General features: G+C 35.9%; 1 protein-coding gene across 1 annotated transcript in view; it reads left to right on the top strand.

The window, feature by feature from the left end:
• tkv (serine/threonine receptor kinase thickveins) overlaps positions 1-18,226 on the top strand; it is a 282,020-nt gene that overhangs the window by 155,926 nt on the left and 107,868 nt on the right. The window contains exon 2 of the mRNA XM_017609066.1: positions 900-965. Coding sequence (XP_017464555.1) covers positions 900-965 — 66 coding nt within the window. The remainder of the gene's footprint in view (positions 1-899; positions 966-18,226) is intronic.

Raw genomic sequence — 18,226 nt, 5'->3', positions numbered from 1 at the left:
ATGGATTCGAATTTGTGTCGTTTGTGTCTTAGCGTCGTTTTTATTAAGCCACACCATCTTGACACCATCCGCTGTTAGAGTCATTCAACCAACTAGATTCCTGAATATTTTTCTTCATTAAGTGCCATGTGAAGAAGCTTCCTCACTACTTGGAAAGTTTAGAAAAAATAACACGTGTATTCGAGAATGTTGGAGTCTCCACGTGCTTTTTGAGTATAAAGATTATCAAAAAGACATATTGACGCAAGCCTCATTGTGAGCACTTTCGATCTAAAAATAATAATAGATTACCGCTTACACAATTAGGGGATTCACAAGACGTCGTAAGCGTTGTAAAGTCTTAAAAGTCGTCACATTTTTCAATTATGGAAATAGTTTAAAAGTCGCTCTATGAACTCCGCTTACATGTCGACTCAATATCACAAGCAATCTGAGTGGATTTAAAAAAGGTACAAAAATCTGTATGTATATATTTTCAATGTTTTCCATGGAAACTAATGCCTAGGCAAGCATGCAGATACAAATAGACCACCAAAATTTTTAGTATTAATAAATATGTTAAGCTTTTTTAAATATTCATATTGGCGGCGGTTGTAGCGACATTTTTTATTACGAAATAATGACGATTTGACGCCAGCCTAATTATATATACTTGGTTATTATATACATATATACTACATATTCATGAGTTAACATACCTACAAAATCATACATATCTACTCATATCTGTAATCTTAACGTTTTTTTTTTTTAATACGCTTTCGCATAATTTTTGTTGTTTAATCCGCTTATTGTAGTAATTTTTGTCAGTGTATTATCAGCTTTTTAGTCTTATTAAAGTAGTCAAAATGATTTAAAATTGTTAATTTATTTATTTTTTTCATAATTTTTCTTTTCAGGTAAATTGGTGATGGCTGCAGACACTGTTGCTGATGTCCCCAAAGTTGACGAAAAACTAATGAATGGTAAGTGGAGAAATTTCGAATACATAATATGAAATAAATATGAGTGAACATTAGACCAAACCATAAACAAGTTTGCTGCACATCCCTGAGTCTAAAGTATTTTTGCAAGGCCATTTGGATTTTTTTTTTAAATATATAATACAGGTACTTGGAGTCCATGAACCTAGGGTCGAAAAATTTTCCTCGAGGCCTGAACGTCGATGTATCTTATTTTAAGATCCGACTGTAAATGTAAAAAGACAACACCCAGGGATATAGCTGTGTTCAAAAAAAGTGGTATTTAAAAAAAAAAAATTAAAAAAGTATTTTATAAAAGAACGTGTTTTTTCTTGTGGTAGTCGTTGAGCGGTGCTTATTTTACATTTATGGGTATAAAATAAACTTCTTCAATTCTTCAAAAGAAGAATCCTAGGTTAAAGGACAATGTGCTACTTATTACTGCTGAAAAATCTTCTTGAGCAAACGCGTGATCAGTGCATAATTTTTTACTTAATATTGGTTTTTCGCTGAGCACAACCAATCGAGGGCAAAAAAATTCATAAGCCCTGGTGTAATATTTTGTGTTTGAGAATTTGTTTGTTACGCTTTCACGCTTTAACTGCTCAACCGAACTTAATGAAATTTCCCATACTGGTGTCATTTAGCCCAGCCTAAAATATAGGATAGCTTTTATCCCGATTAGACAAAGCTGCGTGGCACCTCCCATACAAACGGAATTTTTCATACTGCATACCTCTGGAAGTATTTGTGGTAGAGTACTGGATCTTGGTATGGAGATTTATGAAATCAATCCCATACTCATTGAGAAAGATGTGGGTTCATGGAAAAGGACCCGTGGCACCTGCCATACAGACTGATTTTTTAATACTACCACAATTAAAATAATATTTATGTCAAGCGAAAAATTTACAACTTCGTATTTGTTATTTTATTTCAAGTACATGGATCTGTTCTAGTTACGTTCCTTTCAAATAAGTGGACTCTTAAATTAACTTCAAAGTTTCACGATTTTTTTTGTAATCTTCACTTATTTCTTGGTAAATAAGTAAAAATTTTTCCTTTGTCTTATACACACATTGTTATACATATTTCAGTTACCGTATTGCCCTAATTAAATTGAATTAATTTTTTTTTTAATGTGGAAACCATTCTACTTGTAGGTTGGTAGTTAAGGATTTTTTTCAACCATTTCTATTGATACCCATATTGTAATATCTAATTTATTTGTCTTATAAATTAATTTTAATAAAATTTTTAACAGTTGGCAACCCTTTTCAAAAAAATACAACTTTTTGGAATATTCACAGGCACCCTACTTTTTAAAATAGAACGAACTATTATATGAAATTTGTGGGTTGTTTACGGATGGCAACCGAACTTCAGTTGAGTGGCCAGTGGCTGAAATGGTATTACAGATGGCAACTGGCAACTGCAAGCTGACAAGTGACATGCTATATTGGCAACTGCATTTTTGTTGTTGCCGCGGAAATTTTGATTGAGATAATTTATTTATTTTTTCAACTATTTCTTCCGCTTATTTACACTCAAGCCTTAGCTGCTGGTTCTTCGAAATTTTATTACCTTCAACTTTATAGAACTAAACTGAAGTTGCCATTCATACTATACATTTTCATTGCAGTGGCGTTGTCCAACTGAGGTTGCATAGCCATCCATAATCGACCCATTTGTTAGCTCTTGTTGACTTTAATATGAGTAGGTGTATGTCTTCCTGCATGGCCAACAGGCACTAGCTTATTTAGGTATTATTGTAAATACCTAAAATAAACATTTCCGTCAAATCATCAAAAAATTCCTTAGATGTTATATTATTAGTGCTTTTTTTAAATAAAAATCCCTTTAGAAAAGCCTCAAAGCCCACACTTCAAGTGCTTTCTTCATATTTTTCTTCGAATGTCATTGCCAAAAATATTATGTAATAGACATTTTTATCAATTATTTTATCTATTTGCTATGTGTTATCATTTCACGGTTGAGCATACCTACGTGTGCATATGTACATATGGATGTGTTTATGTAATTAAAAAGGTTTCTATACACGTTTAGTACAAAGAAAACAAGATGAGAATGAAAGTATGTATCGCGAACGTTTTCAAGGAGGATCAAATAAGAACAAATATCTCGGAAACGTTCCGCTAAAGAACAAAACGAGAACAGGTTTGAGAACTTCACGTTAAGAATAGGAGGGGCGTTAAGACAAAAATACATGCTGGATCATTTTAACTTCCAGATCGTATATCGTTAGGTTGAACTGTCCATTTATAGAGCAGTTTTTCATTTTATATACAAAAAAAAAAAAATCATGACTTAAACCTTTCATTGATTTAATTTTTATAATTATCTTTCAGTTCTTTTTTGATTAATTTTAATGTTGAAACATTTCAAAGTAATGCAGCGCTGTAAGAAAAATTTTATTCTACTTCCATTCATTGCCAATACTTCAGAGAAGATTTGTTCTCATTTCGTTCTCTGTCAGAACATTTCTAACGTTTTAGTTTTCCAAATAGTTGTTCGAAAGAAAATTTCTTAAACTTTTGTTCCCCTCTTGTTCTTTGTCAGAACGTTCCAGAGGCTTTTGTTTCCATTATGTGCTCATAGAAATGTTACTCAAAGTATTGTTCGCATTTTTCTCGCTTTGGGAACGTTCCACAGGGTTTTGTTCTTATATAAATCCCATTGAGAACGTTCTCGACAGTTCTTTTCTCACTTTCGTTTTTGTGCTAAAATTCTCAAAAGTTTTGTTCTCATTTCGGTTTGGGCTTTGAAACATTCTTGGGAACAAAACCGAGAACTACATTTAAGGCCCGTCCACATACAACTTAAGCGTTGCGTTGGCATCGACAGCTGACTATGAATACATGAATTCAAATGCAGTCGTCCACATAGCCAAAATCTGGCAACGCTAACAACACAATCCATAAATATGTTGCAAATAATTAAAATGATGTGAAATAATTTTAATTTTTAATCAATTGCAGGCAAATATATTTTTATTTATTTATTTTTTATTTTTTCATCGCTAGTATTTTTATCTAGTGGCCAAAGTATTCGTGCCCAGTGTTCCTTGTACCTTCCTTCCAAAGCAACGCCAGAGTTGTATGTGGACGGGCCTTTAGTTTCGATCATACCTTTGTTGTCTGTCCCTGCTTTCAACTATCATTGTTATAAAATATATAAAATTTTAATATGGAAGAAAATGCGCACCACGGTCAACAAAAAAAAAAATATCAAAAACCAATGCTATTAGACCGTGAAATTTTTTAAATGTATAGAAATGTATATGTAAGCGCATGTACATATATGCCACATACATAGTATTTATGTTGCATTTAGGTATAAATACGTATGTAAATCTTTAAGGCAAGCCTTTTTCACTCAGGAATATTGCGACTCTAAGAATTCTACGAACAAAGTATTTATTTCAAAGTGTCTGAGAAGTGAATATACATACGTATCTATATATGTATGCATGTAGATCAGTATATAGATTTTTTTTTAATTTTATATTGTCGATACCGAAATGTATCTGTACAACTTGTGTTTGTCTTTTCAACTCGAAGGGTATCCCGCCAAGTCAAACCAGCCACGCCAGACATTCTGGCAGTTCCCATTAGACACAATTACAATGGATTTGTATCAAATATGTACATATATACCAACAACACAACAAAGTGTAGAAGGGGAGAGAATAACCAATAACGAAAGAAAAAATTTAAGGTTCTATAAAAGCAACAACTTGTGTCTGAGAGATTCCATAAGTCAGTGAAGAGGGTTGCCAACTTCAAGCATTTATTTCAAATTTGATGCAAAAAAAAAAAGATGCTTTTTGGTAAATATGTATGAAATTAGAACAACAGCAACAACAAAAAATATGTTTATTTATTTCAGTCGATTTATAATTAAGCTGCCTATTGAAATGGAAAAAGAAAATAACGATTATTTGTTTCGATGTTTTAAAAGTTCGTAACAAAATACTGTCCTAAAATAAAGTTATCAATGTACCTTTTATTCCACCATCTCCTGCACAAGAGTCCTGCATTATTTTTATTTTCCGAGCTGTTATAGGAAAAAGTCCAATAGTAACTGAAAAATCCGGACTTTTATTTATTTAGTCCAGTAATGACAGATAAACGTAGCCAAATATTTTTTAAGACTGAAATAAAAGTCCTTTCCTAATAAAAAACAAATCGTTTTTCCAAATTAAAAAAATTTAGTACCAAATGAAAAGTTATAGTTTTCAAACAGAAATATCTAAAGGAAGGTTACCACCTATTTATATATATATATTTTTTTATAATTGTATACAAAAAAAATCATTTCGGTCGCAAAACATATGTGCCCAAGATTAACTGCTATTACTGGACGAACAAAGTAAAAGTCCGGGTTGACCGCATATTTCATTTTGAATAAAATATTCCGGGATCCCGGGATTGGCATCCCTAACGGTGACCCTTCTCCTTCAATGGCGATCGTCAAAAATTGGTTCGACGAGTTTCAACGTGGTCGCACGTCGGTGTTTAATGAGTCACGCCCTGGTGCCCCAAAAACGGCTACCACGGAGGATAGCGTGACAAAAATGTACGATGTCGTATTGGCAGACCGCCGTTTGAAGGTGTGCGAGATAGCTGAGATAGTAGGCAAATCTAAACCCGTGTGGCTTATATCCTGCATGAAATTTTGGGCATTAGAAAGCTGTCGGCGCGATGGGTGCCGCATTTGCTCACTTGCAGGGCTCTACTATGCCGAATTATTGGGTCGATTCGATGCTACATCCACCGTATTCTCAAGATTTGGCCGCGTGCGATATTTCTAGATTTCCTGAAAAGTAAAAAGGGACCTGCAAAGTTATTTTTCGACTTTTATTAAAAAATGCTTTTTACGGTTTAGTTTTAAAATTTTTTTTTTTTATTTCAAATACTCTATAACTATTGAAAAGCTACTCAAAGAATTGTTTTATTTAACTTTTTCGCCTTTTTGGAAAAAAGTTTTCTTCGACGTAATTTTGCAGAACTTTTTTAATTTTCAGGAATTCTAGAACTATTAAAAAACCACTCGGAATGTTTTTTATTTTCCCGTTTTCGTCATACCGTAAGGGACTGAAATATGGATATGCTTGCCTTGTGGATTAATTAAAAAACAAATAAAAATTTGTATTTGTGAATTTTTGCAGACGTGTTTTTCTCAGATGGCATCTCTGCCAAAGTAATATAAACTACCACAGATCACAAAAAAAAAAAAAAAATAATCCCATAAAAATGTCCATGCTTTTCTTGTGTTTAAAATACAGTCGCAAACTAAGACAATCAATATCATTTCGGTTTTTGGTGTCTGCATAGAATTAGTTGTATTATTTTTTTAAGTTCTTCGATTGTATAGTTTGGTGTGTCTTCCAAGAATCCAAAGAGTGCATAAAAGAACAAGAAAAAAAAACAAAAAAAAATCAAGCACTAAAAACGACAGTAAACAATGCACTCGCAGGTCAATTTATAATAACACTAACAATGCGCATTCAGAGGATCAGATTGAACCGATTCGAATCGCTTGAGGGTGCTGCACACGCGTACAAAAGGCTAAAAAGGTTCAACAGCGATCGAGCAGATGTCTGGTGCAATAGTTGCTGGTGTTACCAAATACATACATAAACGAAAGCGCTTAGAATAATCTCAAATACATATGTGAAAAAAAACTATGTATATTAGGGCGGAGTAATTTGTGCATATAAACCCAAGTTTAACAATTTGTAGAAAACTACAAAAAAGTGAAACAAATTTTCATATAAATTTCAAACTTTTTTCTCGGAAGTGTTAGAATTTTTCTGAATAGCCCAATCAATTTTAGTCTGATAATATGAAAGTTTCAAGTGGCTAGAAGCTACCGTTGATTTTTTAGAATTTTTTCCCCCAAAGGTGTTGCGGTTTTCTTCCATATACAAATAAATTGAGTTTATTCATTATGCGACAAAAAAAATTGTAAAAAATTAACGGTAATTCGTAGCCACTTAAAATTTGCACATTATCAGACTAAAATTGCAGGGGCTAAAAAACTGTGTACTCAAAAAAAGTTTGAAATTTAGGTGAAATTTTTTTGCACTTTTTTGTAGTTTTCTACAAATTGTTAAATTTGGATATATATGGGGTTTGTCTGAGAATGAACTAAATTTGAATTGAAAATTCTTAAAAATAAATAAATAAACATAAGTGACACACAATATTACTTTGAAATGGCGTGCTATAGATATGACCGATACTGTATATACCAAAAATGACGTTTGACCTCCCAATTTTCAAATGAAAAAGCAGTATATTGTAAATCTTTTGGTCGAAATTTATTTTTCATTATACCAAAAAATTGTTATATTTTCTCGGTTTTGTGAAGTAGTTTCTTAAATATTAAGAAAACACAAAATTTTGTAAATGAACGCATAAAAAATCAGAAAAAAATATCATGCACTGATTTTTCTTTTAAAAATTGGAAGGGTCAAACGTCATGACGTGTCATTTTATATGGTTTGTTCACCACAAGGCGAATTTATATAAGGTGGTGTTACTAACTCAGCTGATTTTGTGTGTGTTTCGCCGCACGGCTTCTGATATCAAATTGAAAAATTTTGTTTGAATTTCTACACACACTCTTACAGATTTTGACAGTTTATGCCGCCAAAGCAAAAACAAAATACATGTAAATTTTTGTTTTTGTACTCCTGCTATCACCTTATATTAATTCGCCTTGGTTCACCATTTTTGCTTAGAATCGAACGTAGAATATTCCATACACTTTTTTCGAAATTTCATTACTCCGCCCTCATGTTCATACTTATGGATATATGTAGTTATTTCCTTAGGTACAGTGATCACAGACACTGAAAGGGAACCCAAAGCAAAAGAAATGTCTCTGCAGACGCAATAAATGACAATGACAAACAAATCTTTTGGAACGGCCGAACATGTCTACCAAATTAAATGAAATGAGTCGCATAAAAATAAAAGACGAAAAACCGAGATCAAAATGAAGTTGGACAGCAAAAACGAAAGAAAAAAAGTAAAATAAATGATAATCAAGCAAAACATAAACTAAACACCGAAACATGTCACTTGAAGTGTTGTTGCATTTAAATCAATGTCATAGCAAACAACAATAAAAACAAAAATTTTCAAACATCTCATAAAAAAGAAGTAGATATAAATGGTGAAAAGCAGTAGAAATGCATAAGAAAAGGGGTACACTAAACCGCCGCGATGCTGCAACGCTGCCACCGCCAAAGACACACACTATGTATCACTAATCCTCAACGTGTTGCTGTCATTCAAAATTGTTGAATTGTGCCAGCAGGATTTACTTACATACATACACACATGCGTAAAGACACATATAGCGCATATTCTCATTACAAAAAAAAAAAAATGTTTTTTAGTGCATTCATGCATGTACAATTTTTAGTCCTTTTTTATATTGTTTTTTTTTTGTTATGGAAATTGTTTTCCACTCTTATTTTATTTAGATTTTACTCACTAAATACTCGCTGTTGTTGCTTTATGCATATTTTTTATTTCTTTTAATTTATCTTTCACATGTAAAATGTGTCAACGTGGGCGAATGATTTTTAAATTTTTAGTCAAAATGTAGACAGCTTACCACATGTGTATAAGTATACTTATGTATAAGTATGGCTAACACAAAGCTATACGCGTATATACATGTATTAGCGTACGTATTTGTGCATACATTAGGGTGCATCAATGAAGAAAAAGTTGCGGGATTTCCATCGGAATTATAACATTGATTACATATATTTAAAGACTTACACCAAAATATTTCGGAAAAATATTCAGACTTACGTGAGCGAGACCGCATTGAAAATCCCTACAAACATATCATTATTTTGATTCCGTTGATTAAATTTTTAAACATTTTTTTTATGCGAATCCCCTATTTTTTTTGTATGGAAAATGATGCAGCCTATTGTACGTACATACATATCGTCGTTTGAAGTAAAAAACCGCGTGCCGTGGTTCTGCAAAACCTCGTAATTGACGTTTGTGGCAAAAAAAAAGATATTTGCTCTCTGAAAGCTCCTGGCATCAGGCCCTTATCCATTTATACTAAAATATCGATACTTAGATAGAAGCAGAAGAGATAATTAGGTTTTAAAGAGAGATACGTTTTGAAATAAGAGACATTTTACTCTCTCCTATAGAATTTGGGTAACTTCTCATACAAGGTTTTGCATTCTCTTGATACGCGGCTTTGTACTTTAAACGTCGATATGTATACAGGGTGTCCTGGACCACCCCTCCACCCCCTCTAAAATGGAGGGAAATGTTTTCTATTGAAAGCCGCAAACCGAAGTTTAACTCGTCCTGAACTCCTATTGAAAAGTGTTGAAAAAGGGTCTTCCGAGAAAAAATATTCAAACAAAAGTTGTGTATTTTTGCCCACATAATCTGAATCTGTAGTAAAAACATACATCGGTAATTAAAAAAAAAAATGGACTTTCGGTCATTTTAACCCACTTTCGGTCCAAACGGCGGTATGCGGCGGTAGTTAGGTAGGTGGTTGACACCAAATTCGATCTACTCAATCTACAAGAGAAATCATGCCTATGTACAACAGGATCGCTTTACTAAACGCCCAAGACGGCACTTGAGACACTCCAGGGCATTCCACCCATACACCTATACGTTAAAAGTGCCGCGGCTAAACTCTCTGTATGACTCGGGGCAACTTATAGGCTGCAAACAACTTGCTATGGCACTCCACAGAGTAGGCGTGGGTACAGTAGCTTTGATTAACATGTCACGAAAACTGGCATCGACCGAAATTTCGATACCCTTTTTCCAGGCCGAACTGCCTGGGAGTTAAGTATTGTTTTCAACGATGAAGAAGTCTATATTTTCACCGACGGTTCCAAAATGGACTTTGTAATAGGATCTGGACTCTTCTCTTAGGAGCTATCTTTGAGAGGGTCCTATAGACTCTTAGGTAACTGCACCGCCTTGCAGGCTGAGTATATGCAGCCGACATGTAAGCAAAGCCTTCGTTGTTGACAGTCAAGCTGCCGACAAATTCGGTATGCGTTAAGGAATGCCGAGCACACACACACTGTATCGCACTCGCCCTGGCCATGACCCGACGAACGAAGAATACGGAGTTTGTTAAGGCTCTCGAAGCCAAACGTAAGGTTTATCACAGAAATACTGACGGGACACAGGGCGAATTGGCCACATGGCCGCTCGGTGCGGAGCCCCGGATGACGATCTATGCAGAAGCTGCAATGATGAGGTGGAGATTAATGCGTCCGGCACTTCTTTCGCGAGTACCGAGCACTCCGGATAAAACGGCTCAAATTTCTGTTGGACCACCAACACTGGATGGAATAATTTACAGCCCTGCACCATATCGTGCTCGCTATGGCCGCGGCTCGACGAGCGAAGACCAAGGAGTTTGTTAAGGTTCTCAAAGCCAAACGTTAGACTTATCATAGAAATACTAACGGCATACTGAGCCATCGGCCATATGGCCGCACGGATCGCAGACACGTATAACGATGTCTGCAGAAGCTGCAGAGATGAGCAGGAAATATAATCCGTCTGGCACTTCCTCTGCGACCGCCAGCACCCCAGATAAAACGGCTCAAATTTCTGGGGGACCACTTCTTCGAGGCCCCAGATTGCTTAGGGAAAACTCCACTGGAAGGTCTGCTAGGATTCGATAGAGAATCAGTGTGGGTTAAAGTTTATCCTAACGATGTAGGTAGAACAAGTATATCCTAAAATTCGGTTTGACCCTTAACATATACTCGTACCTACCTCCTCTGACACTATAGTCGCTCTTGGCGCAAAAACTATACCAGACTTGGCTATCTTTCTGAGGTTTTGGTCATTTAATATGCCATTTGGGACTAAGAACTTGAAGTTGTGCGTAAAGCTATAACACAGAAGACTAAGGTCCACGAAGCTAAAGTGCAATCTTTTTATATAAAACTTAGAGCGCATGGACGTACTTGCTTTCTATCCCCTGCATTGTCGCCTTAGTAGAGTCTCGCTATAAAGAGAAGAGCCTCTTTCTTGACTCAATGTGTAGAAGACGCCAAGTCATTGGAGTTTTCCGACCCTTAGTCTGCATGAACTTCAATTTTGTTTTGTTTCGCCAGACAGGTGAGGAGCGTATATAGATGGGTTTTGAAATTTGTATCTGATACCTCAGTTGTCCGCCTTTGTTGGCTCTGCCTTTTGAAGTATCAGCAATTGGCGAAGTTTTAGGTCTCGTCAGAGTATTGTAATTTGAGGCAACTTTTTCACACTGCAAGGTTGTAATCAACTTTGAGGATAGGAAAGGGTAAAAAATCGTTTGAGAACTTTCTGCTGCAGCATCAGCAGCTGCCCAAAGCAGAAATATTCCATATCGAAATTCAAATAACGGCCGCTTTCAACATTGCATGCCCTCTCGCTTATTTGCTGTAAAACTTTAGATTTTTGTTAGACACAAAAGTGTAAAAGTTCACACTCAGCCAAACAATTCGTTAAAGAAAAAAAAACCTCGACAGAGCTTCAGCCAAAGATAATTGACTGCACCAGGGAGCATCCACAGCTAAGCGCATTCATCTTCCACCCTACAGCCAGCAACAGTTGGCGGTCCAGCTGGAGAGGCACACATGCATCATCTTCAGTCTGTGCTGTCGAGAGTGTGGGGCAAAGCGATGCGCGCAACTTTGGGCGATGCTTCCAAATGTGAAATGCAATTATTCCTGTATTTTCACCTTTTGTGCCGAGGTGTGAACAAAAGAAGTATGTAAATAGCTGTATTCAATGCACTCACACACACACACACACACACACGCTCTTACAAGATTGCAAGCGAACTGTAAATGAATGCAGTCGCGATCAGCAGGGTAGTCCACTCATTTCATATGATCCAGAGTGAGTGTAATTAAGTTTACGCGGGTCAACGGGTAGATCTGTGGCAACCGACCGACTGACCGCCCGACCGAAAAGTCGCACTGTTCGTCGCGATTGGTTAGTCGCACACATACTCGCACCGACACAAATAAATCATCACGCGCCGCAGCAACAAATGATCGCAGTTCGTAATGCGTGGCCGCGCGCAGTTGTTGGCCGACAAGCAGTCGACCCGCAGCGGCACACAGTGGTACAGCCCCATACATTTTTGGGAGAAAATTTGGAGTCGGCGTATAAGCTTAATTATTCGTATATAAAATTTATGGACATAAATTAAGAAAAAAAACGAAAAATTGGCGTGATCTATGTATTTAATTTAAAACATACCTCCCATGCCAATCTAACCTCAAAAACGCCTTAAAAATGCCAGCATTAGCATATGAGGTCACGTATTTTTTTCAAAGTCTAATGAAACAAAGACCGAGGGAACAAAGTTTTTGTCCATAAGAAGTGTCAAAGTCGACATTTATAAAGTATAACTTTTGTTTGCTTATATATTTATTAAAACCAGAAGTGCCAGCTGCTGTCGAAATTCGACCGTTTTTCTGATTTTTTGAGACCCTTGAGGCGAGTTTCTATCTTTGCACATCGTTTAAGTTATAAGTTACAAAATTACTTACCGGAAAATTCTCTTTTTTGGAACTATGTAGAACGTGACTAAAATTTTTTATATCTTTGAAGGACTTTGGCAGGATTTGGAATTGAACAGATAAATTACAATTTATCAAAATATTTCGATACATGTCGATAATTCAATGAATTAAAAAAAATTCTATAACTCAGCAAAATTCGATAACTCGATTAATTTCGAGGACTCGATAAATTTCGATAACTCAACGTTTATATCTCGATATAACCCGATAGCTCAATAAACTTTATTTAGATACCTCTATAAATCTCGATAACTCGGTTAATTTTTCTAGCTCCATATCTATCTATATTGCTATCGACAAATTTCGATAACTCGTACACCTCTGGCAACAAGCTAAAATTCGATAAGCAGTGATAACTCGTTAAACTTATATAACCTTGAAATTTCGATAACTCGATATATTTTGAAAGTTCCATAAACTTCGATTCCATAAATTGACAATATGCAATGAATTAAAAAAAATTCTATAACTCAACAAAATTCGATAAGTCGATTAATTTCGAGGACTCGATAAATTTCGATAACTCAACGTTTATATCTCGATATAACCCGATAGCTCAATAAACTTTAGATACCTCTATAAATCTCGATAACTCGGTTAATTTTTCTAGCTCCATATCTATCTATATTGCTATCGACAAATTTCGATAACTCGTACAACTCTGGCAGCAAGCTAAAATTCGATAAGCAGTGATAACTCGTTAAACTTATATAACTTTGAAATTTCGATAACTCGATATATTTTGAAAGTTCCATAAACTTCGATTCCATAAATTAACAAATTTTAGTAAATCTATAAATATCGATAACTCGATAAGTTCAAGGAGCTCCATGCATTACGATAACTCGTTAAATTACGTTAACTCTATAAATAATGATAATTCAATATATATCAATAACTTTATAAAATTCTTTTAATTGACAAATTTCGTTAACCCCATGAATTTGTATAGCCCGATAACTATCAATAAATTTCGACAACTAATTTTCTATGCCTATAAGTATCGACAACTCAATTGAAACATTGATCAATTTGAATAATTCGATACGTTCCGATAACTCAATAAACATGGATAACTCGATAAATTTCGATTAGTATAAACTTTCACGATTCGATACATTTCGGTAACTTGATGAATTTCGATAACCAAATGTTTTATGACTGAATTTATTTCTATTGCTATAGAAAAATTTCAATAAATTGTCTTACCCTTTCAGTTACTCTAATTCGTATGTATTTCTCATTGTTTTCATTTTCATCTTTATTTTAAAATTTGCCTTTTTTTTAATCATTTATTTCTTCATCATCACATATATTTTTAATTTTAAATACGATGTAAAACAAACGACGATTTTGGCCATAATTTTTTCCGCCGTATTCCCACTGTGCGGCAGTAGTACTCGTAGTGGGGCAAAGCAAGTGCATCATCGCTGCGCTGGCGCTGTTGCTTGGTGTGCAGTTAAGATGAAGGCTATTAATTAACACCCTTTGAAAAATTTACAATTTATTTTTGCTTGCATTTTTATTTACTCCCCAGTCCTTCGTTTGTGTTGTGTGTGTGTTTTTTTTTCAAAGGGTCTTTTTTCTTTTGCGTTTTTTGTTTTATTTATTATTAATTTCTGACAGGCGTTGTTTTGAGTTATCACCTCTAAATTGTGTCTGTTCCGTTGGCTGGTCGGCGCGCGCAATGCTTTCTTGCCGCAAGCATTCTATTTCGTGTTTTTTCTCGAATTTTTCCAGCATTTAGCACCAGCTGTAAAGTAATTAGCGTCCTACCAAAAAAAAAAAAAAAAAACCGTAGAAAAACATTGAGTTTTATGATTTATACTCTTACTCCTTTTACAACTCCTTTGTTCAGAAAAAACCACTGCGTTAATTATACACGCTTTCTACTTAAGCCACAAAAGATGCTTAAAGTTGTTTTTTTTTTCAAATTATTTATGGTTTAAGACTCAGCCAGAACCGTGAAAAGTTTTTCCTAAAGCTGTAGGCAATTTTAAAGGGGGGTTGATGCACTTAAGAATTTGAATATCGCACAAATGTTCAATAAATGTTTATTAACTACAGTGGGCTGTAAGACGATATTTGAAATGTATCAGTGCAGATACTTTTACAACTAATAGCATTCGTGGCTTAGATATATAGAGAAAGCGAGTCCCTAACGCAGTATTCACAAATCGACTTATCTAATGAATCCTAAAAGGGTCTTAGTAGTCGGTATTTGTCTAGCAGGTATTCCAACTCTTCGATAACACCTATTCGGTATAAAAACGTAGTTAGTTGTAATGCTATTTCTATTTAATTGCATAACGAATAACATTCGGTCTTTTGAAAGGGTAGCCAAAGCAGCCCAAGCCCGTCTATGGCCTCCCACCGCTTCTCAGTACTTCTGAGGTTGCTTTCAAAGTGTATCCACTCAGTACTTATGGTTATCGAGGAGCATCCACTAAGACCACTGAATGTTTCCGAGATTAAGAAGGCAGTTAAGGATCCTAATCGCGCCAGTTTGTAAACGACTTTGCTGCCTTTGATCCCACAGTGTACCGGCACCCATCACTGATTTACTGTATTCCTTGCTGCCACAATTTGAAACGTTTTATAGTATCTAGTCTTTAACAAGTTAGGATCCTGTTTAGAAGGCCCGGATGGCTGATTGGCCATTTGAAAGATAACTAGAAAGGCGCCCTTCAAACTCTCTCCAAGCTTTGATTGGGCACAGATAAAAATTGCTAAAACTTTAGCCTAGCACACCGTAAGCCATCTGCCCATGGGAATCGCTAGTTTGGTGCCGGGTCCATAGACATCTGCACCTGCGCTCTCATCCATCCTCGAACAATCCGTCTACGAATATACGTATTTGTTATTAAGGGCAGGAAGTTCGTTTGCCAGAGCTTCGTAACCAGGGATTTTCTCATGGAACATCCTGCCAAAAAAGAAGAAGTTATGGAATCAGAAAGTCTGCATGTTCTCAGTCTTACAGCCGATAGTGACGCGGCTTGTAAAACATAGGGGCCCTGCAAGGCAAGCTCTCATTGCCCTTATAGTCCCGATGCATGCGTCCCTCTGAACTTTGCCTAGTTTTACAATGATTCGACTGGTTCTTTAAGGCTGTCCACCATACCAGGGAACCATATCATAAAATCGGACGTACTACTGCTGTGTACCGCTTTTGTATTAAGACCCGATGTCTTCCCAAAAAGCCGATTACAGGAGTAATAGGTAATGCTGGCTTTCTTTACTCTGGAAAAAAAACTACGAGTTTCGTTTAGTTTCGGGCATACCTTTTGTTATCCATCCACGAAATATACTCATGAATGTAGTAGATATCGATAGATGATTGATGCTTTGAAACCTTCCCGAAATCTTTCATCCGCTATCCGTTTTCATAGAGGCATTCCGGTATTAGAGGTATTTCGTTTTAAAACCCGTAACTGCCAAGAAAATTTACTGGTAATGGCTAAGAGTTATTGTAGAAATAGTATATTTTTGCTGAAGTTTTGTCACTCACTTAAACCACCGGAGTGTACTGGTGGTATGTTAATTCGATAATTCCTGTTTTTTTCAAACCCACACATTCAATATTCGAAGCGAAAGTTAGTTAATCACTTGGTATACACCCTTCTCTATTAAATGAATATAAACTATCGCCACTGATTTGGGGTTTTCAGGTTTTCACAGCTTTTTACAAGAAAATAACAGATAAACAGCCAGAGGCGGATTTAACAACAAGAGACAAAATGCTGGCTAAACGGCTGAACAAGTCAAGCTACAGAGATCAGAGAGATCAGCATCATCCAAGACAAGCTAGTAAATATATATATAGTATGTATTCAAGTGTGTATGTATGTATATATAGCTAAACGGCTAAGTGGCTAAGCGCTAAAGCTGTAGTATTTATGGAGCCAGCCACACAGTAGCGACTATAAAAATGGTGCAACCTATAATTAAGTGGATGTTAGAAAGCCGATATTATTGAATGACCAGACAGACATGCCCAACCAGCAGCCGCAGCCGCAGTCGCAGCCAGTCAATAAGCTAACACAGAGGCGATATATTATTATTAACTAAAAATAATCATAATAATAATAATGCATGAGCTGTTGTTGGGGTCAGAAAGAAAGAAAAAAAAAAACAAAGCGAAGGCCGCTTATGCGATTGGCATTTATTTACTTGTCCAACGGTAGCTGGTTAAACCCACGCAAGGCAAAAGATGTCAAGAAAATATCATAACTACTACATAGTACAAAATCTAATGGATACATACAAAAGATAGCGAAAACTGGTACACAATTAAATTTTAGATAATATTCAAGTGATAATTAAGATATTGTTTTAAAATTTAAATATTAAATGAAGTATGTCAATTAGAGATTTAAAATATTACTTAGTAAAATTTTATATAAAAACAAATGCTTTATTGAGGTTTTATGCTACCTATTGGACGGTGTTTTTTTTTTGTTTGATATTTTTTTAACTGAGACTTCTTTGCGTTCGGTTGGGATTAATGCATCTATGCAACGAAAATGCGGCACGATCGTTGTGCGCTAACCTCAAACTACAATTCAACGGAAAAGCGACCGAAGAAGTGAGGAGATGTGGTCTTAAGACTAAGATTTATACTAGGATTTCGTTTGAAAGTACAATTAAGGTTAAGGCTAAAATCTAAATTGGGATTGAGATTAAGATTATGACTTAGATTTCGATTGAGGTTCAGATTGAGGTTGAGGTTAAGAGGGAGATGGGGATTAAGCCTTAGAAGAAGATTTTGTTGAAGGAAAGAGAATGTATCTTGTTCATTCTCAGTACATCGGAGTGCAGTCGACACATCGTTTTCATTGCCAGCTCATGGATGGCTCAAACAAGAGGTGGCAAATTCAATAAAGCATTAAGAGCCAGTCCCGACGTTGGTACTCATGGCGCCCGTAAGGCCTATACACACACTCCTTTGTAGCCCGTTTAGCACAGAAGCCGTGGTTTGGACCATGGTTTTGCGCCACCAGCCTATAGCAGAATACGTGACGATTGGCCTGACTAAAGCTATGTATATTCAGAATACCATAGCCGGTCTCGGAACCCAACTACTAAAGGCTCTTCGACACTCTCCGAAAACTTTCAGCGCTCGATTTACCTTACCACCTTACAGTCACCACCTGTGATGCTATGGTACCAGTTTAGTCTAGTGGCTCTTCCCGTCGCGCTGTCCTCCACCATATCTCTGCTTGCGCCAGGCATTATCCTGCCACCCGGAAATTGAGTTTCCAAGAGAGTTTTGTATGTGTCCAGCAGCGACGTGGTTTCCATAAGATTTTCTGAGATAATCAAGCCTAACCGTCAGGTACTGTTGAAGTACCTTACACAGCCTGGCAGACTCTTTCAAGAGCTTAATTTTGGCATGCGAATTTACCTCTTATATTCCTTCTGCACGCAATGATATTCGGGCCAGTCCTCCTCATTTCGGGTTTTTAATGCCTGTTGAGCGTTGTGAAAGTGGACGTCAAAATTGAGCCCGAGTTGATCCTCAATTTCGAATAGCTGGCCTGTTTAATCCCCGTTCAGGATGGCAGTTCTAGACAAAGTCGATATTTGTTATTTGAAACGCGGAATGTGTAGTCTGTTACCTATCATTTTGAATATA

The sequence above is a fragment of the Rhagoletis zephyria genome, unplaced genomic scaffold, assembly GCF_001687245.7.
Source record: "Rhagoletis zephyria isolate East Lansing unplaced genomic scaffold, Rhagoletis_zephyria_1.1 Rzeph_scaffold_00186, whole genome shotgun sequence".
In the NCBI taxonomy this organism is placed as follows: Eukaryota; Metazoa; Arthropoda; class Insecta; order Diptera; family Tephritidae; genus Rhagoletis; species Rhagoletis zephyria.
The sequence above is the reverse complement of the archived record's forward strand: the minus strand, read 5'-3'. Positions and strand labels throughout refer to the sequence as shown.